The sequence below is a fragment of the Macaca fascicularis genome, chromosome 13, assembly GCF_037993035.2.
Source record: "Macaca fascicularis isolate 582-1 chromosome 13, T2T-MFA8v1.1".
Taxonomy (NCBI): domain Eukaryota; kingdom Metazoa; phylum Chordata; class Mammalia; order Primates; family Cercopithecidae; genus Macaca; species Macaca fascicularis.
This window is the reverse complement of record NC_088387.1, coordinates 112,789,256-112,814,497: the sequence shown is the minus strand read 5'-3', so window position 1 is coordinate 112,814,497 and position 25,242 is coordinate 112,789,256. Positions and strand designations below refer to the sequence as shown.

General features: G+C 46.8%; 1 protein-coding gene across 5 annotated transcripts in view; it reads left to right on the top strand.

Annotated features, from left to right (window-relative positions):
- The window catches only part of ASAP2 (ArfGAP with SH3 domain, ankyrin repeat and PH domain 2), a 203,964-nt gene that overhangs the window by 78,296 nt on the left and 100,426 nt on the right, over positions 1 to 25,242 (top strand). For all 5 annotated transcript variants that reach the window (XM_005576600.3, XM_005576597.3, XM_065527686.2 and 2 more), the window contains exon 3: positions 14,245 to 14,390. In XM_005576600.3, coding sequence (XP_005576657.1) covers positions 14,245 to 14,390 — 146 coding nt within the window. The remainder of the gene's footprint in view (positions 1 to 14,244; positions 14,391 to 25,242) is intronic.

Genomic DNA, 25,242 nt, shown 5'->3' with positions numbered 1-25,242 from the left:
TCTGGTGAGGGCTCTCCTCTCCTTCCTGGTTTGCAGACAGACGCCTTCTCCCTGTACCCTCACATGGTAGCGAGAGAAAGCAAGCTGTCCACTTTCTCCTCTTGTAAGGACCCTAATGCCATCAGGAGGGCCTCACCCACTTGACCTCATCTAAACCTAATTATTATGCTTCCCAATGGCCCCATCTCCAAACACCATTACCTTGGGGGTTAGGGCTTTAATATATGAGTTTGGGGGAAGGGACGCAATTTAGTCCCATAGCAAACAGTGACTCTTCTGCCTCCCTCTTCTACATGTAAGGACCCTTGTGATGACATTGGCCTCACCCAGATAATCCTCCCCATCTCATGTTCAGCTGATTAGCAACTTTATTCCATCTACAATTTCAATTCCTCTTTGCCAAGTAGCATAACATACTCACAAGTTCCAGGGATTAGGAGGTGGGCATCTGGTGGTGGAGGAGATGTTATTCTCTCTACCACACCTCTCCTGAATTCTTAGGATTTGGAGGTTGAATCAGTTTCCACTGTTTCATTCAGCTACAATTAAAGGGTACCTAACATGCAGGCACTGTTAACACTTTAAGTATTGCTCCCGATTGTTCTCTAGTAGTTTTGTATCTGTTGATCTTTGCTCGGTTAATTAGAAGCCCTTGAGGTGAAAGACCAATTCTGGGAGATGGTGTCGGTGTCATTTAGGATAAAGAAGATATAGATATTAGAATCCAAGAACCCTTGATTAAAAGCTAGCAATGCCACTGAAAAAGCCTGTGACATTAGGACGATTATTTTACCTTTCTGAGCCTCAATTTGCTCATGTGTAAAATGGGAATTTAATGGGTCATAGGATTGCTGGTGAAGATTAAATGAGATAACATGAAAAATTACCATGCATGGTTCTGGACATACACGTGGTAAGTGTGACAGCTGCGATATACCTCCTGTGTGTGTTTCTTGCAGTGGCTGCCATGGTCATGGGCAGATAATAGGGGCCCAGTAAATACTTAGTGTTTACACATTATCAGGTTCCTGAGGTATGTTCTTACACTGCTTTCTTAGTGTAGGAGAGGTGAACTTACAATTTTAGATATAAGCGGTGTGTGTTATGACAGGCCCTGTATTCTCTTCTTTGAGGATTTATATGGATTTATGTAGAAGGAAATTTAAGATGCCTTAAAATGGAGGTTGGAAAACTCTGGCCAGACACCTGTGTTTTCACAGCCTGAAAGCTAAGAATAGTATCTTACCATTGTTACCTACACAATAACCTCAGTATTGCCTTAACAGCCTGCAGTGTGATGGTGTCTGGAGGTGGGGCCTTTGGGAAGTTATTAGCTTTAGATGAGGGCATGAGAGCGGGGCCCTCATGATGGGGTTAGCGCCCTGCTTAAATATTTACTCTCTGACTTTCTAGGAAGAAGTTTCTGAATCCCTGCATTAGAGCAGTGGTTATAAACTTGAGAGAGTATCAGAATCCCCCTGGGGTCTTGTTAAAACAGAGATTGAGTTTCTGGTTCAGCAGGTCAGGGATGGAGCCTGAGTATTTGCTAATTGAAAAAGCTCCCAGGTGACAGCGCTGGGCTTTGAGAATCCTACCTTAGAACCCCCCATCCCCACTTTAAACACTGGACTGGGCCAAAAGGGTATCCGCATGTCCCACATGTAGCAAAACAGTAGTCTTCTTCCACAGTAGCCAGTGTGTTATGCTTGCTCCCCATCTTCACAATGATGGCAACCCAGCCAGCTGTATTTCTGGAGAGTCTTAGCTCAGGTTTGCAAAAGCAGTTGTCATAATGATTTATGAGAAACTCTTTGCCACTCAGTGATTGATTGCTATCTGACCTCTTTAAAAAAAGTTCATATTTATTTTAAAACTCTTGTCTAAAATTTCCCAAGCTCTGGCTCAGCCCAAAGGTGTTCCCTCCACACCCCAGGAAGTTGAAGCTAACATTTTTCAGCTGTTTGACATATCAGTGGGTGGAAAAATTCATCTTTATCAAGAAGGAAGCAACAAAAGATTTTCATTTTCACTTCTCTAGAATTACTCTGTCATAAGGACTTGTTAGAACATTCTTATTGAGAGTGATATTCCTACCCTCAATCAGAATATCCTAGAAAATTATCCCATTCTTGAAAGTACAAAGAAAGAAATGCTGATTTTCCCTCAAAGCCTTACCATCTCCCACCTACAAAAGAAAATGAGAATACAACAACTTTGTGTGTGTGTTCCTGCCTGTTGTTTGCAGTGTTGGAATATGATATGAAAGTACACTTCAAATGCATACGGAAGACTGCTTCTACTGTAGATATTATCAATTTGAACAAGGCAGTTCAGAACAAAGATAATAGTTGAGGAAATGAAGTTTCACTGTGCAATAAGAAGATACTGGCTGGGCACGGTGACTCATGCCTGTAGTCCTAGCACTTTGGGAAACTGAGTCAGATGGTTTGCTTGAGCTCAGGAGTTCAAGACCAGCCTAGGCAACATGATGAAACCCTGTCTCTACAAAAAAATACAAAAATTAGCTGGGCATGGTGGTGTATGCCTGTAATCCCAGCTATTTGGGAGGCTGAGGCAGGAAGATTACATGAACCTGGGAGGTTGAGGCTGCAGTGAGCTGAAATTGCACCACTGCACTTCATCCTGGGTGACAGAGTGAGACCCTGTCTCCAAAACAGAAAAAAGGAAAAGGTTATTTTTTTGAAAAAGAAAAAAATATTTAAAAAAATATGTATACTGTATCTGATTTCTACCTGTTACATGAGAAAATAACAAGATCAGAATAATCCTTACTGTTTGGCAAGCTCACAGTAACTAGTACTGTGCTCCATTGTTGCGGCACTGAAAACATGCACGCAGAGTTTTTGGAAAGCAGTTTGGTGGTGCACATCAAGAAAAATAAAAATCTTTTTGTGGAAGGAGATCCATGCACAAAGATGTTCACTGTCTTGTTGCACTGCTTATCAAAGTGAGAAATTGAATGCCTCCTATATAAAGCTGAATTAGGATTTAGCTGCTTGCTGGAATTATGTTTATATAGCAACAGGAAGAGAAATGCTTATGATGAAATCTTCAGCAATAAAATTCAGGATACAAAATTTACATACACTGTGTGTGTTTAAAAAGAAATAGATGATAAATGATGATAAAGAATATTGATACTCACCAACTTGAAGGTAGAAGCATAGTGGTAATAAATACTCATGAGGTATTTGTTAGAATATTTCTATTATAAAGCTAAACAAAAACTTTATGTGAATTCCATGCACATGGCGAGCACCCTGCGTGCCACCTGACTGAGCCGTCGTCGTCCTTCTGAAAAATTCCAGGTGGTTTTGGTTGATTACAAGATCAGTGTGAGCCAGTACGTGGCACATGTCCCAAAGGCGAGCCACACGTGACCTCAGTGAAGTCTTTGGTGCTTATAAAGAAGGTTGTTGTTTCATTATTTAGTTGTAAGAGCAGCATATAAAGAAGAACCTGAAAATCTTAGAGATGGAGAAATCTCCTTGTAGGATGGATATCTGAAGGACATGGGGCTCTTAGTTTCGGAAGGGGTGAGAGAGGGCGTACGTGAAGGGCTTTCTCTGGGCTGAGGAAGGTAGACGTATTTGTTCCTCTCTAGAGGAGGCTTTCACAAGAGCAAGCCTTGACTCAGATATGAAGGGGAGGATAACTGGGTCAGCAGCCTGAGTGGCGAGCTGGTGGTTGGAAGGTTCCTGCTGCGGGTGGACGGCCCCTGTCTCTGAGGAAGTTGTAGAGGGAGGTGAGGACGTAGGCTTGAAGGCCCTGGAGATGTCTTCCAGTTGTGAGGCTCTGGAGTCCAGCCGCCTCCCCACTGCTGGCTAACAACAATGACTGGAATTTAGATGATGACTTGTGGAATCCTGTCCAAAGTGACCACTACATTAGTCATGGAAGGAAGGTACCTCTGAAGGAACGCAGAGGTCTGTGACTTAACTGACGTCCAAGTGTTGGCATGAATCATACTTCGGTTCAGAGGTATCTGCTATTTAATTTGGCCGGTGTTTATAGTCAGCCAGTCTATGGGCCAAGCCGGTGGCCACACGCATCTGTGAGGCATGGGGCTGTGGTTTCATCAGTGGTTCTTTAATCTTTTGGTTATCATAGACATCTGTAAAAATAAGAAGGCTGTTTTGGATGATCCCTCCAGGAAAAGGTACCTTTACATAATTTTGCATACACTGTTTGGGATTCACATACCCGCATAAACCTGTCCACAAACCCAACACACCAAGCGAAAAAGCTCAGACCTTGAGCTTAAATCTTCTACCACATCAACACGATGACTTCATCTGTTTCCTCATCTGTAAAATCCTGCAGAGTTGTAAGGATGAAAGATTAGTTTTACACATATGTCATCTCCACAGTGTTCATGGTAGCTGCTGTCTGAGGCCTTAGAGACCTTGCACTTTCCAAGGGCTGCTTGTCCCTGAGGGTGAGACCCCGGGATCTCATGGAACCACAGGAGTCAGCTTCCTTCCTAGAGGCTGTGCCCTCCATGGAGTTGGGTGGGGGCAGCGGTGTGTTCTTAAGTCATCACTGTGGCGAGCACGTAAGTCATGGGGTATGATATGGCAAAAATTAAGGGCTGAAATCTGCTTACCCTGGCTAAATGCACATTCTGTAATGTAGCGAATCACATTGCTTTGCCAACATGAACTCTTCCTCCATTAAAGGGTGTGAATACAATTGGGAGTAAAATTTCCAACAGCTTGTACTCCCCATTCAACAAATGTTGAATTCACCTCTTGGCTTTGAACCCAAACACCTTGGGGTAGCCTGTCTCCAGGCTAAAGGAAAGCCCTGCCAGTTTTTCAGTGAGACCCGCTCCCCACCACCTCCAACCCCCTTCAAGCACCCCTAGGATGGAAGCAGCTCTCTGGTTAAGGAGAGTGAGTCAAGCAGCTGGTAGCTCAGTTTTAGTCTCACGTCATAACTACATTTTCAATGAGCAAATTCCTTTAAACGTCGTCTGCTCCAAGAAGCCTTTTCTGTTACCAGCCCCCAGAAAATGTACTCCTTTCCCGTAGAGTGCTGTGTTTTCACCTCGTGTAATTTACGTAACAGTGGATTGTTTTCGCATGTTTATCTTTGTCTTGCTAAGTTGTGTGTTGGCAGGTACCAAGGTTTATTATCTTTCTTGAATGCAGATCTCTTAGAAGCCTTTTGGCTGCTCTCCATTACCTGGGATGAAGTTCCTCATTTCTGGCCCCTGTCTGACACTCCAGCCCTTCTCCGTGCTCTGGCTACACCAAGCACCTTGAATTCCCCAGAGCTCATTCTGTTTCTTGCCTTTGTGTCACTGCACTGAACTGATTGACTGAGTCTTTCTCCCTTATTGGATGCTTGCTTCTTGAGGGCAGGAGCTCTGCTTGATGAATCTTTGTGTTCATTAGTGCTTGCTGCATAATAGAGTTTCAGCGTGATTGGATTTTATTTTTTAGTAACCAGAAATATTCTTGACCCATAATGGAAGCACACAGTGAATGAGTAAAAGTAAATGTTGGTATATTCTGTACTCTAAAGCCTAAAGGGACAGAAAGCATCAACATAAAAAAAAAAAAATATGCAGGCCGGGCGCGGTGGCTCACGCCTGTAATCCCAGCACTTTGGGAGGCCGAGGCGGGCAGATCACAAGGTCAGGAGATCGAGACCATCCTGGTTAACACGGTGAAACCCCATCTCTACTACAAATACAAAAAATTAGCCGGGCATGGTGGCGGGTGCCTGTAGTCCCAGCTACTTGGGAGGCTGAGGCAGGAGAATGGCGTGAACCTGGGAGGCAGAGCTTGTAGTGAGCTGAGATCCCACCACTGCACTCCATCCAGCCTGGGCGACAGAGCAAGACTCCGTCTCAAAAAAAAAAAATGCAGTGGCCCAGTCGCCACTCTTCACCCCTCTTACCTGCTTTCCAAGTGTATTCCTACAAGCAGTAGAAGCTTCACAGGGAGGTAACTGAGGTGACATTTAGTTATTCACGCAGACTTTGAGCCGTCATTGGAAGGATGGGGTCATTAATATAAGGCAGGATGAAAGAGGATGGGGTGATCATGGACAACAGGTTTTGTGTTTGAATAGCCCACACCTTGGCCTTATTAGTGAACTCCATTGCTAGCTGCCTGTGCTGAACACAACCAGACTAGATGCATCCTGGGGTACTATCCACAAAGACTGGCGGTTTCTCAAGGAATCACATTCCAAGGGACTTCCTAGGAAAGATGATGGAAATGGGTTTTGAAAGTGGAAGAAGCCTGGGGTGTTGGAGAAGTCAGAGGAAGTGGCAGGAAGAAGCCCGTGAGAGGCATCCTTTCCAGTTGCTCAGCCTGCACGGGAGCTCGCAGGGGTTATGAACAGGGAGGACATTCTCGTTCAACCCCTTCTGATTGTGGCTACTTCTGTCTCGTCAAAGATGATACAGGTATATCAGTTCCAAAGGCTGTCTCCCTCATGTTACCTTGTCCAGGGAAAGCTTTGGGAGAGAAAGACAGATTCTAATGTTATTTATTTATTTGTTTGTTTATTTATTTTCTTTTGAGATGGAGTCTCGCTCTGTCACCCGGGCTGGAGTGCACAGTGGCACGATCTCGGCTCACTGCAATCTCTGCCTCCTGGGTTGAAGTGATTCTCGTGCCTCAGCCTCCTGAGGAGCTGGGATTACAGACACCTGCCACCACTCCTGGCTAATTTTAGTATTTTTAGTAAAGATTGGGTTTTGCCCTGTTGGCCAGGCTGGTCTCAAACTCCTGACCTCAAGAGATATGCCCACCTTGGCCTCCCAAAGTGCTGGGATTATAGGCGTGAGCCGCTGCACCCGGCTTAATGTTCTTAATAGGCACAGTCACAGAGCACTGAAACAATCTGGCAGTTAGAGCTGATGCTTCAGATTTCTTTTTAAGTTTTTATTTATTCTTTACATTGTTATTATAAAGATAAGATAAGCTTAGTTTAGAAAATTTAGAAAGTTCAGAAAAGCACTAAACCAACCAAGTCTTGACCCTTGACCCTGATGGAATCTCAGTATCTTTATAACCAGCAGAGGCTCAGGTGAGCGCTGGGTCTGAGGCCCACCCCTGACTTGGAACGAGGCTCTGCCTCTTAGAAGTTGCATGACCCTGGGCGGGTTCACACTCGACAGTCTGTTTCCTCGTCCACTCAGAGGAGAATAAAATAACATCTAGAAAGCACTTGGCCTGGGGCCTAGCATATAACGCCTTGCATATAACAGGTTATTGACGGCTAGCAAGTGCTCAGTTTTTCCCACCACAGTTAGCATTTTGATGTATTATCTTTTCAACCTCCTCTTTACGTTTTACTTTTTTGCAAAATTGAGACTAAATATCTAATTTTGTGTCCTGCCTTTTTTAAACTTGGCGTTCTGCTCCTACCATATTCCTGTATCATGATTTTAAAAGCCAACATAATATTCCATTTTGTAGAAATACTGTTAATTTAACCATTTTCATATTGTTGGAACTTAGCACATTTTATTTTATTTTATTTTATTTATTTTTTTTTTTGAGACGGAGTCTCACGCTGTTGCCCAGGCTGGAGTGCAGTGGCGCGATCTCGGCTCACTGCAAGCTCCGCCTCCCGGGTTCCCGCCATTCTCCTGCCTCAGCCTCCTGAGTAGCTGGGACTACAGGCACCCGCCACCGCGCCCGGCTAATTTTTTGTATTTTTAGTAGAGACGGGGTTTCACTGTGGTCTCGATCTCCTGACCTTGTGATCCGCCCGCCTCGGCCTCCCAAAGTGCTGGGATTACAGGCTTGAGCCACCGCGCCCGGCCCCACTTAGCACATTTTAAATTTTCACTCTTTATAAATGTTTTGTACACACATCTCTGATCACCTTGATTATTTCCTTAGGATAGATTTCTGGAAGTGGGATTATCCGGAATGATACACATTAGCAAATTGGAAATGAAAATATGTTTTCAGCCATTTAGTTGGGATGATTCTAGGAATAAAGTTCTGAAAATGGCCCTCTCTTGCGGGATGTCCACCAGGTAGAGACCCTGTTAAGAAACGGGGATGATCTTTGATTTGAAGAAATTGCATTCCCATGAGATCACGCGCCACAAGTGAGGTTGGAAACAGGTGGCATGCACAGCCGACAGCCGGAGGAAATGGTCTCCGCTATGCAGAGTTGTGCATAACATCACAACATTCATGTCGTGATACACATTTGAGGATTAATCGTCGTGTCATCCATCTAAGGAGTGTCTCCACCAAGCTGCTGCCGTAGAGAACATATGTCTCTCCTTAAACGCTCCCTTCACCAAGCTGTCTGCATGGAAGGTTGGAATGTGGGGTGTCAGCAGGTGATTTTTCCTCCGCCTGACTCCCAATTAGCCTGTGGTCTGGCCTGGAGCAGGGGTTTGGAGGGTCTTTGTTGGGTCAGCATGGAGGCGGGGACTGGGAAGCCATGAGGCTGGTGCACCCTGCCTTCTTTCTGTTATGCTGGTTACAGCACTTGGTGTTCGGGTTAACGGTACATGCACTTGACTGGAAGGTTGTACATTGTCACTATCTTCAGCTCTTAGGCTAGATAAGAGCTAAGAGCTGAAGATAGTGACAATGTCATGAGCAAATGAAGAAAAAACTTTTGCTGTGGGAGGAAGAGCACTGGACTCAGAGACAGGAAACCCGAATTCTTGTTCCAGCTCTGCTGCAAACTCACTGTGACCTTGAGCAAGTCATCACCCTCTCTGAGCTTTGGTTTCCATGTTTAGACTAGGTCACCTTTCAGGATCCATGGAATAAAGGACTCAGCAGTGAGTATAGGAGCCCTGAGGAGGTGGGGACAATGAGACCTGTGTTACCTGTGGCGATTTTGAGAGTTGAGAGCTGGATGCAGACAGGGGCTTTAAAACAGGGAAAGTAGGCCGTGTGCGGTGGCTCGTGCCTGTAATCCCAGCACTTTGGGAGGCTGAGGCGGGCAGATCACGAGGTCAGGAGTTCCAGACCAGCCTGGCCAATATAGTGAAACCCTGTCTCTACTAAAAATACAAAAATTAGCTGGGCACGGTGGTGCGTGACTGTAGTGTCAGCTACTTGGGAGGCTGAGGCAGGAGAATCACTTGAACCCTGGAGGTGGAGGTTACATTGAGCCGAGATTATACCACTACAATCCAGCCTGGGCAACAGAGCGAGATTCTGTCTCAAAAACAAAACAAAGCAAAAAACCAGAGAAAGTATTAACAGTGGGAACACATAGGACGCCCTGGTGTTCCCCTGGGGCTAATGCCTGTTTCTGTGATCTGCTGCTTCTCTACTCGATAAGTCTTACCTGTCCTTGGAGCCCGATTTCAATATCTCCTTGCCATCTGAGTCCTCAGCACCTAGCCCATTGCCTGATGCGTTGTAAGTGATCAGTGCATGGATTGACATATCTTTCCCCAGGCATTCATCCCAGACATGAGCATATGTGTCCTTGTATCTCACCCCAGCATACTGTCACATCCCTGTTGCAGGGCTGGAAATAGTGAGTTAACGTTATGTTTGAGATGAAAGAGGAGGTGGTTGAAGGTGAGTTGGCCGTGGGACGCCCATCCTCTGGCAGTGCTGTGTTGGTGGCTTCCTCACTGTGCCGTGGGCCACACTGACCTGTCGAGAGCCGTATCTGCGTGTGCGGCCCATAGATGGGGCTCGAAGGAGCCATTCTTTGTCATTTTTGTATCCAGCAATTTTTGCTTAAACCATTTGCACTGGGCCTTCTCCTTGATACCAATTTTTTAAATAACAGAATCCAGTAAACTAAAAAAGCACACAACAAAACCTAGTCATTGCCTCTAAACTCCATTTGTACACATGCATGCTGGCTTCATGATTGATTTCTCTGCAAGAGTCTCTCAGTTCATCCTTTTGCAGGGATTGGTGGGTTTCGTGCAGTGAGGTGGGGGAGATAAAGGGGTGATGGCTTAGAATTGAGAAGAAACGAAGTCTTGTCCTAGCGTGGTCTCTGTGACACAGATTCTTATTTTCCAAAGTCCCTCCCAGGTCAGTGATTACTGGATCTGGATCATTAATGAGAATTAGAGTTTAAGATACATTTGAACAAGGGGGAGGTGAGAGTGTGAGCTCTTTTTAGAAGAACAGCTTTCACAATTCTGTAAATAAAAGCTGATAGACCCAGTTTGAGATCTTTCCAGAAACTTTATTCCCAAGCTATTTATTTTAGGTTCCTGTTTTAAGATTGTTTTTGGCAAAAGGAAAACAAACGCACTCAATGATTTTCTGTTCTATAGTAGGAAAATCTTCATCTTGGGGTGATCCGGAGCAGTGGGTCAGTCAGTGCCATGTTATTCATGGAGGGATGGCTGTTGTCATGGTGGGCACCATGCTAGGTGTTAGAGGAAGACACAGGGCTTATGGGCTTCAGCAGGAAGCTTCAAGTTCATTTGCGGGTTGAAAAATACATCTAAAAATCCCCAACTAGACCAGCACAAAAAGATTCCCGCTGACCTAAACTGGTACAGTGTGAGCATCAGAAGATAGTGCTGATTGTAGTGGATGAAAGCGCTGTAAATGTAAATCCGTGAGATAATGATGGTGATGACAAGCCAAAGAACTAATTGATCTCATTGGGGTTGCTGGGGATCAATGCATCATTTAGAAGATGTATAGGGACAAGATTTTGTTTTGTTTTGTTTGAGGTGGAGTCTTGCTCTGTTGCCCAGGCTAGAGTGCGCTGGTGTTATCTCTGCTCACTGCAACCTTCACCTTCTAGGTTCAAGTGATTCTCCTGCCTCAGCCTCCCGAGTATCTGGGATTACAGGCATGTGTCACCATGCCTGGCTAATTTTTGTATTTTTAGTAGAGACAGGGTTTCATCATGTTGGCCAGGCTGGTCTGAAACTCCTGACCTCAGGTGATCCACCTGTCTCAGCCCCCCAAAGTGCTGGGATTACAAGTGTGAGCCACCATGTCCGGCCAATAATTTTTTTAAAAACAAAAAAACTTAACCTACACCAGGTAGTCAGTTGAGGAGCCCAGAAGGAGGGATGATAAGGAGTACTTTCGTATTTCTTGGTGCTGGAACGTGAAGCCTACTACCAGTGAGAAGGCCGGCTCCTCTCTCCTGCCCAGGGCTGGAGGCAGCCTGTGTGGTCCACAAAGTGCATTGACCCTCCTACCAACTCTGTGGTCTGGAGCAGGTGACATGACTGTCTGAACTGCACTTGATTCAGAAAAAAATAGGGATAATGATAGCCAACTCTTAGTGCTGTCAGGTTAAACTGAACAAAAGACTTACAAGCGACCTAGTAGGCATTAACCATATGCGAAGTCCCTTCCCTTTGGGTGTTCACTTAGAGCAGCACTGAGGGTCCAGTCCTCCTCGTGGTTTGAAGGACACCATGAGGCTGGGTAGAGTCTTCAGCTTCTCTCCTGCCGGGTGCTTTGTATTCATTGCCCAGCACCGTGAAGGAGGACACCACGGCCCGGCTCCGCTCTGTTGGTGTCTCTTGAAAGACCCATGGCTCAGAAAGCGAGCGAGGGAGTAAGCAGGAGCGTGGAGGTTGCATTTCTGTTTCTGTCATCCAGTGGACAGACAGTATGTAGTGACAGATGCCTGCCTGTGGCCACCAGCTCCCTTCCTGAACCCACTGAAACTGCCCATGTCTTGACCACTAATTTTGAGATAGTTTAAAAATAGTATGTGGTTTGAAAGGACCTTGCCTTCACTGTAAACCACGCTCTAGAATTATAAATAGAGTAAAACAGAAGGAATTATTGATCTATCTGTGAAACTGGATTTTAAAAACCTAAAAATTAGATACTTTTGTTTGACAAGGTAAACTTTTTAACGATGAAACAAACATCATGTAGTAGAGTAGGAGAGTGGACTTTGGAATCAGAAGATTTGGGTTTGAATCCCAGCTCTGCCGCTTTCTGGCTGTGTTTCCTCAGATGAATTATTTGATCTCTTTGAGCCCTAATTTCCTAATAGTGTTATGAGAAACAATACATGTCTTATGAAGTTTAGAAAAAATATATGTAAAGTTTGTGCTTTGAATAAGTGACACCTGTTGCTGCTGTTAACTTTTGTTAGTGTTTTTGGTTATGTGCCGAGTGTGGTAAACCAAGCCTCTTTACCTGATTCTTTCATTCTTCCTCTGACCTTGAGAGCATCTCCCAGCAGGTCTTTATGCTTTATGTAGCTGATGCCGCAGGCCCAGCATCACTGTGACTTACCAAGGTCATACAGATGTTTGCTGGCGGACATAGGACCGGAACCTAGATCTTCCGAGGGCTCCTGAGGAGCTGTGTTTGCCGGTGTGTGCGTGTGCATGTGTATGTTTCTGTCTGAATTTGTTGAATCTGGTCTCAGAAATTCTTTTTTTTTTTTTTTTTTTTTTTTTGAGACGGAGTCTCGCTCTGTCGCCCAGGCTGGAGTGCAGTGGCGCGATCTCGGCTCACTGCAAGCTCCGCCTCCCGGGTTCACGCCATTCTCCTGCCTCAGCCTCCCGAGTAGCTGGGACTACAGGCGCCCACAACCGCGCCCGGCTAATTTTTTGTATTTTTAGTAGAGACGGGGTTTCACCGTGGTCTCGATCTCCTGACCTTGTGATCCGCCCACCTCGGCCTCCCAAAGTGCTGGGATTACAGGCATGAGCCACCGCGCCCGGCCTCAGAAATTCATTTAATTTATCTAGAACTCTCAGGCTCTTTTCTGGAATGTTAAAAAAAGGGAAAGGACTCAGTGAAATGAGTTTTCTCTTGTGTCTGCTGGATCCCCATTAGAGCCCTGTAGTCCCCCAAATGCCACTAGAGGTCAAGGACATGGTGCTTCCCCCCTAGGATGGGCGAGCAGACCATTTATGGGTCATAGGGATTGGCTGAGGGTCCAGGACTGCCCTCCAGGAACAAATGTTCCCTCGTTTTCCCTCATTGTCAGGCCCAGCCTGGGCATTGGCATTAGCCGACAGTGGTCTTATTTCCCCGAGAAGGAATTTGGGAGCTACAGACGGGCTCTCAGGATCTGTCCCCTGGTGGAGGAGCTGCAGCACTAAGGCTGTCTCTGGTGGAGTTCACGTCCAAGTTCACACTGCAGGTCTGGCTGCCCTGTTGTGCCTGTCAATAGTTGTGTTATATTTCCAATTGAACTGATGAAAACAGAAATTAGGTAGCCATGGAGATAGACGTTGTTTTTTTATAGACTGGCTGGTTTCATTTGAAAGTGCCTGACCTAGTAGTGAGGGAATTATATTGAACCACATTAATTTACCAGAATCACCTGTGTCCCCTCCCTCATTCCTACCCACGGTTCTGAATCAGAGGTCTGAGATGGGACAGTGGTGTCTAGAGTTTGGTGAAAATCCATGCATGCTTTTGGTAGCCAGTAGGGATTGAGAACCACTGTGCCAGAGACCCAGAGTCCAGATTTTCACTCTTTCAGGTGCTACTTTGAGGCCTAAATGATAATAAAATGCTATGAGACGTAGCACCTGGTTTGCTTTTTCTGCTCAAACAACATGTGTGTTGTCTCATATTTCAGGCACACGACTTGGTCAAAGATGAATACAACTTAGTCTGTAAACTCTAAGCACATCCATTGTATGGGGAACACATTTACCAGACCATTTCAATATAACATGCTGAGTGCAAGGATAGGAGAGGTGCCAGTGAAATACCCAGGGTGTAGGGCAGAGTCATGGAAGGCTTCCTGGAGGAAGCATGAGTCTGTAGGATGCAGAGGAGTTTAGGAGGGAAGGGCCCCTGGGTAGAGGTTGCATCCTGAGCAGAGCCACTGAAGCTGCAAAGACCACTGCTGTTCCTGTGTGAAAAGGAGAAGGAGCTGCGGTGTGTGGCTCTGAATTAGAGTCCTGGGTTTCAGGCTAGAGAGGAATGGGGCATCTGTGGTTGAGTTTCTGGGAGGGGACTGAGTCTGGTGACTTCTGCCATCATTTGGTGAAGGAAGAGTCCTCGGAGGGGTGGAAATGTTGTGTGTCCTTGGCCATCTCATCTGGCAATGCTGAGGACCACTGGACGTGGGCAAGGGCTTCCCCTCTTGCACACCACACTTGTTCTTTGGGATCTGTTGCCGGCACCACGGGTTGTTGTCAGGATAACGAAGCTATTTCTGTTCCTGGTGCAGCTTGATTTTTCTCAGATTTTTCTTCTGCTGATGTGTTCAGTGTTATTCACAACCGAGAAGAACCTGGTGGGGAGTGAGGGTGGCATGCCTGAGACTCACAGCGCCTCCCTCATTCTGTTGCAGCTCACGTGGAAAATGAAGAGCAGTACACCCAGGCTCTGGAGAAGTTCGGTGGCAACTGCGTATGCAGAGATGACCCGGATTTAGGAAGTGCATTCCTGAAGTTCTCAGTGTTTACAAAGGAGTTGACAGCTCTTTTCAAAAACCTGGTAAGCAGCTCTGTGTATGAAATGCTGCGGTTACTTCAGATGGGAAAGAGGCTCAGTAGAGGATACTTAAGGTTTGTTTGATATACTAGGACTGCATTTCATAGTTCCTTGGGTACCTAAAAGCATTATGTTTTCTATATACATTGGGTCAATTTGGAATAAAGTTTAAAACTGTAATTTTTACTTTAGCAGGACTTAAAATTCAGCTCTGCAATTTAAATGTACACAGCTATGGGACAAAACGGGTAAATGCATTCATCTTCTTAAGGGCTTCTGATTTGAATTTTTAATAGTTTCTAAACTGTGTAGAATACTCTCTTTCTGGTAATTATAGTAGGCATTTGAGTTTATAATATTTAATAAATATGTTTCAGGCCCGCCTTACACAGGAAGGTAACCTGTAATCAAAGCACAGAAATTACCATGAATATTTAAAGGCCTTTTATGCTCCCAAGTGTAGAACCTAAAAAAAAAAACCTGGCCTGAGAGCAGTGCCTGAGTTTTCAGCCGTGGGAATGCGGCACTGGTGCCTGCTGCCTGTGGCTGCTGCTTGGTACTGTGGGTGAATCGCGCCTTTCTTGTGCCTGGCAGCTCTGTGCTGTCCTCGTGATGGGGACAACGTTTTGAAGAAGTGGGCAGCCCAAGAGGGCTGTTTGGGACCCTGCCCTGGTGGAATAGACCCTGGGATTGCCCCAGCTTTTCTTTCCTGTTTGTCTTCTCCAGTTTCTCCTAAAGGCCATGGAAGAGGTCAAGAACTCAGTAATGCTTTCTCTGTAGGCCACAAATAACAGCATCTTTTTCATGTCCTCTATTAGAAAGCTCATAACAAGTGAAAAACAGCTCGTTCTTGAGATGGTGATGACAGTGATTTTGTGAGAGTGGCCTTAGAAGGGGAGAAATGAGGGAGCATCACGTGTGAGTTCCTAATGGGAAGAGCAGGAGCACTCGGGCCCTTGTGCTCTCCCCCCATCTTCACTTATGAACATTTCTGTAGGAAATGGTAAAAGTAAAAAGCTGTTGCTCTGCTTGAGCTTTTCACTTGGAGGAATTTGAAATCCCTTGGGGCTTTGGTTGCGCTCATCCCTCTTCATCCCTATCCTAGAGTGGCGGCCCACCTGCTCAGCAGTGGAGCCCTCGCCCTGCCTCAGCCCCGTGCCCTGGACACTGGCAGGCATGCATGATAGGGTCTCACCACCGGGTCGGGAAAGAGTGGAGATTTTTTTTAAACTGGAGAAACTGCATGTGCCCAGGGTAGAGATCCATAGATGCTGCCATGGAGGGCGTCTCCTGGTGGAAAAGTCAGTTGGCTGCCTGCTCTCCCCACACCTGGGTGGATAAGCCCTTTCCATACACACAGAGCTGCCTGTGAGCCTCCTGGTGCCTCATGCTTCAGTACAGATGAGCAGCCTCCAGCATGAGGGAGACCAGAATTAGCAGAAAAATGAACGTACGGGAAGACTGGGATGCAGCTTGCTATTAAAGAAGGCCAGGGACATGACTAAGGTAAGAAAATATAACATTAAAAATCCAACAGGAAGGGTTGGAGTAGAGGAAAATAGATCCAAAAGACCAAAAAGTGGGAAATAGATAAAAGACAAGACAAGGATTAATTCTCAAGGCTCAGCATCCAACTGGCAGGTATTTTAGAAAGAGAGAAGGATGTCATCAGTGCAACAAATCTAAAGGCAGTCTCTAAAAATGGAACGGGAAGAGTCTCCAAGTTGAGAGGCTCGCAAGTGCCCAGCGCAATAAGGGAAAAGACCTACCCTAAGCATCCCTGTGTGAACTTGCAAAAGATCTTAAAAGCTTCCAGACAGCACCCAGAGGATTCGGAATCAGAATGGTGGTGAGCTTCTCAGCAGCAGCACTGGAAACGTTACAGCATGGAGCAATGCCATTAAAATTGTGAGGAAACTAACTCAGCCTGGAATTATGCCCAGCCAATCAAATATGAGAGTAGAATTCAAGATATTTTCAGACATGCAAGGCTCAAAAACTTTGGCTCCCATGTGTCATTTCTCTGAAACTCCTAAAGGATGTGTTTTAGTAAAATGAAGGGGAAAGCCAAGAAAGAGGAAATTGAAAGTCAGGAAACAGGACCCAACACAGGAAAGCAAGCCGTGGATGGGAATTCCAAGAGGATGATAGCGAAGGGAAGTCCCAGCGGGGCTGCCAAGCAGGGGGCCTAGAAAGCAGTCGGCCCACGATGGCCAACGATGTAGGAGATGGGTGGAGGCCCGAGTTCTGCTTCTCCCTCCCAGACACCTAGCCCTTTAGCTTTATTAATCTGATGGCTAGACCTGGATTGTCTCAGCTCTAACATGGAGAGAATAATGCCATACCTGATTCTGTGGATAGATTATAGCCAGCTGGTGACTCTTATACAGGATAGCTTATTTAATTCTTATGACAATCCCATAAGGTCAGTCAGTGTCATTCCCACTTTACAGATTAGATAACTGAGGCCCTGAATGGTTTGAAGAGCTAATATCTGGCCCGGCACAGTGGCCCACATGTGTCATCCCAGCACTTTGGGAGGCCAAGGTGGGTGGATTGCTTTGAACCCAGGAGTTCAAGACCAGCCTGGGCAACATGGGGAAACCCTGTTTCTACAAAAAATACAAAACTTAGCTGGGCGTGGTGGCTCATGCCTGTAGTCCCTGCTACTCGGGAGGCTGAGGCTGAAGAATTGCTTAAGCTCAGGAAGCGGAAATTGCAGTGAGCTGACATCACGCCACTGTACTCCATCTGGGTGACAGAGAGTGAGACCCTGTCTCAAAAAAAAAAAAAAAAAAGAAAAAAAGAAAAGAAGCAGCAGCTAATACCTCTCTTGGGAGGTTCAGAGTCCTTGCCTAGGCAGGCCCACCTGGAGCACTCCACACCATGGAATCCGGACGAAACTAACTTGTCTCAGTTAACAACAAAGGCAGTTGCGCAGTTAAATAAAATCAATTCCTCCCTCTCCTTTATAAAATTTCCTGCAAAAGCAGAAAGCAGAGCAGGGCCTGCATGTTACAGCTGGTACATTGCTCACCACCCTGTGACTTTGCCAGTTTTTAATACTTCACACATCACTGCAGGTCCTAGTTGCTGTCCATCTTTCTACAGTGAGTAAAGGTATCAATAAAGGTATCCGTGGCAGTGATTTGATGAGCACCCAGGGTGTAGCAATCACTGGGCTATGCATGCAGGATACTCTGTTTCATTTATTCCACTTGACAGCTGTGCAGGATAGTTTGTATTACCATCGTCTTAAGGCACACAGTCACTTACAGGGCCCTTAGCTAGTGAGGGACAGAGTTGGGATTCAAACCCAGGTATTAACACTCCAAACCCATGTTGTTGTCATTGTGACATTTAAAGGAACCACAGCCTCTTATCACCTTCTTGACTGATCATAAGGGTTCAAGTTTCAGCTTGCACTTTATGGAAGTCAGGTTGTTGATCCTATTTCCTGGCAAAGATCAAAGAGAGAGAAAATTTCTTATTTGAGCCAAAATTAGCACTTACCACGCCTGATTTTCCAGGCCAGAACCTGTGTGGAAGCTGCACAGCCAGAGGAAGGCCAAGTGGTGGCTCCTACAAAGCTGGGTAGACGGGGAGTGGGTTATAGGAGAAGTCTCCTTTTTTGGAATTTTGTATACCATTCTTCTTCCTATTTTTGGTCACATCTGTCTTATCTCATATTTTCCAAGCCTTGCTTTTGCTTTCCCTCGGGCATTGAAAAACATTTCAGTTCTGTCCAGCTAAGACTCACAGTGCTACCTCTTGTCCAGAAAGAATAACAATTACCACCTACCTGCTTGGAGGCGTGAAAGAATGTTTATAAAGCAGTTGGAAGATCTCCAAAGAAATGCCAGCTTAATATAAAGCAAGATTTTCTTACTAATGGGTGAGATTCTCACCTGCAGAAGTCTGTGAATTTTCTCTGCGGTGGTGCAGGATGAAAGGGAAAACCAGGCGGCTCCAGAAATGTGACATGTGTGAAAATAAAGTGCTTATGAAGTCTGCCCGGTTTCAGGGGTTCTTTTCCTCTTCCCAGATGGATGTGAGAATGCTGGAAAGACTCCAAGGGCCACCTGTGTGCTGAGAAGTGGCTCTCTAATGAAAGGCTGCATTTCAGGGCCGGTTTCTGAAAGGTTCGTTACAGATATGTAGTCTCTGTCTCCGGTGTTAGAGGATTGTTAGTGAAAGATGTCCCCAGGGTCTGCAGAACCCGCTCTACATGAAGATCAGCATCTGTTGAAAGCAGGGGCCAGTGGGTGCTGACGAGAGAACAGAGTTGCAGCATGAGATCTGAGGTGACCCTGGGCTAAGGAGTTGTCCCTCACCCACGTTGATAGAGGAAATGGAAAGCTCTACCAAGCAACATGCCTATCAGTAATCTTTTTTTTTTTTTTTTTAAACACGGATGATGTGAGTTAGAAGACTTTTTTTTTTTTTTTTGAGACGGAGTCTCACTCTGTCACCCAGGCTGGAGTGCAGTGGTGCAATCTTATCTCACTGCAACCTCTGCCTCTCGGGTTCAAGCGATCCTTCTGCCTCAGCCTCCCGAGTAGCTGAGACTACAGGCGCGTGCCACCATGCCCGGCTAATTTTTATATTTTTAGCAGAGATGGGGTTTCACCATATTCACCAGGCTGTTCTTGAACTCCTGACCTCATGATCCGCCCGCCTCGGCCTCCCATTGGGATTACAGGCATGAGCCACCACTCCTGGCCAACTTTTTTTTTTTTTTTTTTTTTTTTTGAGACAGAGTCTCACTGTGTTGCCCAGGCTAGAATGCAGTAGCGCGATCTTGGCTCACTGCAGCCTCCGCTTCCTGGGTTCCAGCCATTCTTGTGCCTCAGCCTCCCAAATAGCTGGGATTATAGGCACGAGCCACCACACCCAGCTAAGTTTTGTATTTTCAGTACAGACAGGGTTTCTCCATGTTGGCCAGGCTGGTCTCGAACTCCTGACCTCAAGTGATCCACCCGCCTGGGCCTCCCAAATTGCTGGGATTACAGGTGTGAGCCACCACACTTGGCCAGAAGACATTATAGCTAACCTTGCTGGGGAGTTAGTAAGGTTCTGTTGGGATGAGTGGTCGTTTGTGGCTTTGTCCTATGTGTTGCACCTGGCAGACAGGCATCCTGGCCTGGCTGCATTGGTACTAGTACAGCAGGACTCTGCCCGGCGCTGTCAGGCTTAGGTTAAGTGTGAGCTGATTGTCCGTATTAGTAAGGCTTGTCTCATCATTCAGTATAGACATCTTGCTACCAGAGGTCCTCACCCTCAGTACTTCCATAGACTTTCTCCTATGACAATATCTTAGATTCTTAAATGTCTTACTTTTTTTTTAATTAAACAAGAGCAATGATCATATCATCTTTCTAGGGGGAAGATTTAAGTCACTGTTTTGGACGTAAACTAATGGACTATGCTGAAATCTAGAGACATCGTCAGTGGCTTGGGGTACATGGGAATATCTGCCCTTGGATTAGTCCTGTACTGTTACTAGGTGTCCATTTCTGACATTTGCTTTTTAATATTCTGACACTTTTTCTATTGGTGCCCTTTCTCCTGCTGTCAGTGCTTGGGTGCCTCTAAGGTCTCTGTTTTACAGTGCTGCGAACTGAAGAGCAAGATGACTTGTGCGCCTTGTTAGATTCGTGTGCAAATTAGGAGTCCATAGGCTTCGAGTGAGTCGGGCTTGAGGGCTAGGGCTTCGAGTGAGGAAGGGAGAGAGAGTACGATGATGGACTTGCTGACAGTCACTTTGGGCCCCTAGAAACCTCTGCCATTTAGATTTTAGTATGGCCTCATTTATAGTTGGAAATTCCTTATCTAAGACCCAAAAGACTTCAATGCTAAGCTATATTCTATACTCACAAATCTCTAACCAAAAACAAAAGCACATTGTTTGATCGAGACGATGAACAAATAAGGCTGGCATCAGATGTCTACATTTTGGTTGTGGCATAGCCACAGAATAGGTTTCCATTGGACTTGGATACTGTTGCTTTTTGGGGTTGGGAGGGAATGCTGCGATACTGTAACCCCCATACAGAGAAAGTGGGAAAAGCCATACATATTGGGCAAAGATAGGGTGGTGAGGCCTTGGACGCGGGAGGGTGAGCTCACAGAGACGAGGACTGGGCACCTGCTGGGTGCTGTCCATCTGCTGGTGCTGTATAGGGCGGTGACCTCGGGCAACTCCTGCCTGGGCAGGGGACACAGATGCTTTTATTAGAAGACAGCCTGTGCTGGGATGGCCACTGGCAGCCTGCGGAGCCCTGAGGGTACAGCATTTGAAGCAGGGAGCAGTGACTCCCCGCCCCGAACCCTGAGTCCCTGGTTCCCTGGATCCCTGCGGGTGGAGGGGCACTGCGCTATGGCACTTGTCCTTCTGCACACAAGCCTGCTTGCAAGGTTTAGAAATCAATGTCTTCACAATTCTCAAATGTGTGTAGGACACACTGTTTCTGTCTGAAAGTATTAATGAACCTAAAATGGTTTGTTTTTGTTGTTGTCATTGTGTTTTCTCAATTGCTGGCTATTAAAGGGACAACTACCATGATATAGGTGACCTCAAACTTAAAAAAAAAATTGTTTGCCAAATCTACAAGGTACTGTGTGGAATGGCTATAGTGGGGATGTAGATAGGGGGTGGAAGGGCTGTAGGGGGTGTAGATATGGGGTGGAGGGGCTGTAAGGGAGTATAGATACAGGTAGGAGGGCTGTAGGGGGATGTATACAGGTGGGAGGGCTGTAGTCGTGGGGGTGTAGGTACAGGGTGGAGAGGGAGTATAGATCTTGGTGGAGAGGCTGGAGTGGTGAGGTTCAGATATTGGTGGAGGGGCTGTAATAGTGGGGTATAGATATTAGTGGAGGAGGTTGTAATAGTGGGGTGTAAATATTGGTGGAGGGGCTGTAATAGTGGGGTATAGATATTGGTGGAGGGGCTGAAGTAGTGGGGTGTAGAGATTGGTGGACGGGCTGTAATGGTGGGGTGTAGATATTGGTAGAGGGACTGGAGTAGTGGGCTATAGATATTGGTGGAAGGGCTGGAGTAGTGGGGTATAGATATTGGTGGAGGGGCTGTAATAGTGGGTTGTAGATATTGGTGGGGGCTGTAATAGTGGGGTGTAGATATTGGTGAAGGGGCTGGAGTAGTGGGGTATAGATATTGGTGGGGGGCTGTAATAGTGGGGTATAGATATTAGTGAAAGGGCTGGAGTAGTGGGGTATAGATATTGGTGGGGGGCTGTAATAGTGGGGTATAGATATTAGTGAAAGGGCTGGAGTAGTGGGGTATAGATATTGGTGGAGGGGCTGTAATAGTGGGGTGTAGATATTGGTGAAGGGGCTAGAGTAGTGGGGTATAGATATTGGTGGGGGGCTGTAATAGTGGATATAGATATTGGTGGAGGGGCTGTAATAGTGGGGTGTAGATATTGGTGGGGGGCTGTAATAGTGGGGTGTAGATATTGGTGAAGGGGCTGGAGTAGTGGGGTATAGATATTGGTGGGGGGCTATAATAGTGGGGTATAGATATTGGTGGAGGGGCTGCAATAATGGGGTATAGATATTGGTGGAAGGGCTGGAGTAGTGCGGTATAGATATTGGTGGAGGGGCTGTAATAGTAGGGTGTAGATATTGGTGAAGGGGCTGGAGTAGTAGGGTATAGATATTGGTGGAGGGGCTGTAATAGTGGGGTGTAGATATTGGTGAAGGGGCTAGAGTAGTGGGGTATAGATATTGGTGGGGGGCTGTAATAGTGGGGTATAGATATTGGTGGAGGGGCTAGAGTAGTGGGGTATAGATATTGGTGGGGGGCTGTAATAGTGGGGTATAGATATTGGTGGAGGGGCTAGAGTAGTGGGGTATAGATATTGGTGGGGGGTTGTAATAGTGGGGTATAGATATTGGTGGAGGGGCTGCAATAGTGGGGTATAGATATTGGTGGAAGGGCTGCAATAGTGGGGTGTAGATATTGGTGGAAGGGCTGGAGTAGTGGGGTATAGATATTGGTGGAAGGGCTGTAATAGTGGGGTGTAGCTATTGGTGGAAGGCCTGGAGTAGGGTGTAGGTGTTGATGGAGGGGCGGTAATAGTGGGGTGTAGATATTGGTAGAGGGGCTGGAGTAGTGGGGTGTAGGTGTTGATGGAGGGCCTGTAATGGGGTATAGATATTGGTGAAGGGGCTGGAGTAGTGGGGTATAGATATTGGTGGAGGGGGTTGTGGTAGTGGGATATAGATATTGGTGAAGGGGCTGGAGTAGTGGGGTATAGATATTGGTGGAGGGGGTTGTGGTAGTGGGATATAGATATTGGTGAAGGGGCTGGAGTAGTGGGGTATAGATATTGGTGGAGGGGGTTGTGGTAGTGGGATATAGATATTGGTAGAGGGGCTGGAGTAGTGGGGTGTAGATATTGGTGGAAGGGCTGGAGTAGTGGGGCATAGATGTTGATGGAGTGGCTGTAATAGTGGGGTGTAGATATTGGTAGAGGGGCTGGAGTAGTGGGGTATAGATATTGGTAGAGGGGCTGGAGTAGTGGGGTGTAGATATTGGTAGAGGGGCTGGAGTAGTGGGGTGTAGATATTGGTGGAAGGGCTCTAGGGGTGTAGAGAAGGAGTGGGAGCGCTGTAGGAGGGTATATATACCAAGTGGAGGGCTGTAGTACTGGGGGTGGAGATACGGCCTGGTAGGGCTGTAGGGAATAGAGATACCAGGTAGGAGGGCTGTAGTAGTCCGGGGTGTGAGTGAAGGAGCTCGGGAGCCACATCCACAGCAGGGGTGCAGAAGAGCAGCCCTGTTGGCTTGGGTGCCTGAGAGGGGCCTCAGGGACGTTTCCCGGACTTTTCTTAAAGGCAGAAGAGCGGCTGCTGCAGGTGGAGGCATAGGGATCACAGGTGTTCACTGTTCTAAGAAAGGCTGATAATGGAAGAGGAAAGCCAGGTGGGTTCCTAGGGTGAGAGGGGCTTGAGCCTGTTTCCAGGCCCCAGGGAAGGAACTGGAAGCCCAAGGTTGATGAGAAGGGAAACGGGGGATTGTGAGCTGTGGAGACCCTGTGCCCCTTTGTCCTTGGGGTGATGGGCCCAGCCAGGAGTCAAGCCTCTGCCCCTGGCTCACTGAGGGAATTGTCAGCGAATTGATAGAAATTCAGCATGTGCTTGTTTGTATTCCCCTTTCTTTGGGAACTTTCAGCTGTTTGGTAATCATTGCTTAAAATCTGAAGCCTGGCACCCCACATCAGTGCTCATATACTCCAGGTTCCAGCTTAGAAGGCATGTGGGCAGGGTTTGTACCATTGGTGCCACAGGGGCCCTGGCCAGGCACCCACAGAGCATCACTGGAATCGCCTGGGGCTTCTTAGAATTCCAGCCTCCCCGAGGCCTGTGAAGCCAGAATCTTAGTGTGTAGGAGCTTCAGGCAATAGCAGGCAGTCAAGCTTGAGCAGCACTGCCCTGGAGCAGAGGTCCTCCAAGTGCGGCCCCTGGGCCAGCTGCACCAGCAGCACCGGAATTGTTAGAAAGGCACAGCCCCAGCCTCCACACCTCACCTGCAGGGTTGTGGCTCTCCAGCTGGGGTGCATCAGCATCACCTGCATGGCTTGTTAGACCACACCTGTTGGGCTCCCCCAAGAGTTTCTGATTCCACAGGTCTGGGGTAGGGCCCAGGGTTTTGCATTTCCTGTTCCTAGTCATGCTGGCCTTGCTGGTCGGGAGCCACACTGAGAACCGCTGCCCCCAGGACAGCCTCAGTCCAGTGCTTCCGACTCTCACCCTTGGTGAGATGGAGACTTTGTGTGCCCCAGGTCCTGCGGAGGTCAGAGCTGCTTCCTAAACCTGGATTCTTGGAGGTAATACCTTTGCAAAAGTACTTTCATTTCTGGTTGATGGCTTCAGCAATTGTTTTACCATCATCCGGTTTTAGAAGTAGTTTTGGGTGCCTGAGTCCTGGGTTCTCCAGTGCTGTCCTCCGGCTTCCAGAACTGGCCTTCAGTGGGTGTCTGCGCGGTTGTTGGTGGCCGACTGACGTGTCCAAGCTCTTTGTTTATTCTAGTGGAGAAGGGGGCAGAGGGCCCAGTTTTCTCTCCACTTAGAGCCTGAAAGATCAGAGCTGTTGACTGCCAGAGAAGCGGCATTAAGAGCAGAAACCAGGTCAGCGATTTTCCTCCTTGTTCTGGTGTGAAAGTTGCCAATGTGTTTTTGCCAGCTGGTTGGTTTTGATCTTTCAGTTTGTGTTAAACACTTAGGATCAGCATGGGCTCCCCCTCTCCTTTTTAATTAAACCATCAGCGACTCTGCTGCCAGGGGCGGGCTGGGTGCAACTGTTCAGGAGGGCCCTCTGTGAGAGTGCCTAGACGGGAGTGTGTGCATCACGCATGTGTGTGTAATAGACTTCAAGGCAATACTGTGGCCCAGGGGATCTGTTCACTTACACCAAAAATGAAAGTGGCCTAGATGATTGTATTAGTCAGTTCCTGCACTGCTATAAAGAAATGTCTGAGACCGGGTAACTTAAATATATATATATATAAGGCCGGGCGCGGTGGCTCAAGCCTGTAATCCCAGCACTTTGGGAGGCCGAGGCGGGTGGATCACGAGGTCAGGAGATCGAGACTATCCTGGCTAACATGGTGAAACCCCGTCTCTACTAAAAATACAAAAAACTAGCCGGGCGTGGTGGCGGGCGCCTGTAGTCTCAGCTACTTGGGAGGCTGAGGCGGGAGAATGGCGTGAACCTGGGAGGCGGAGCTTGCAGTGAGCTGAGATCACGCCACTGCACTCCAGCCTGGGAGACACAGCGAGACTCCGTCTCAAAAAAAAAAAAAAAAAATAAATAAATAAATATATATATATA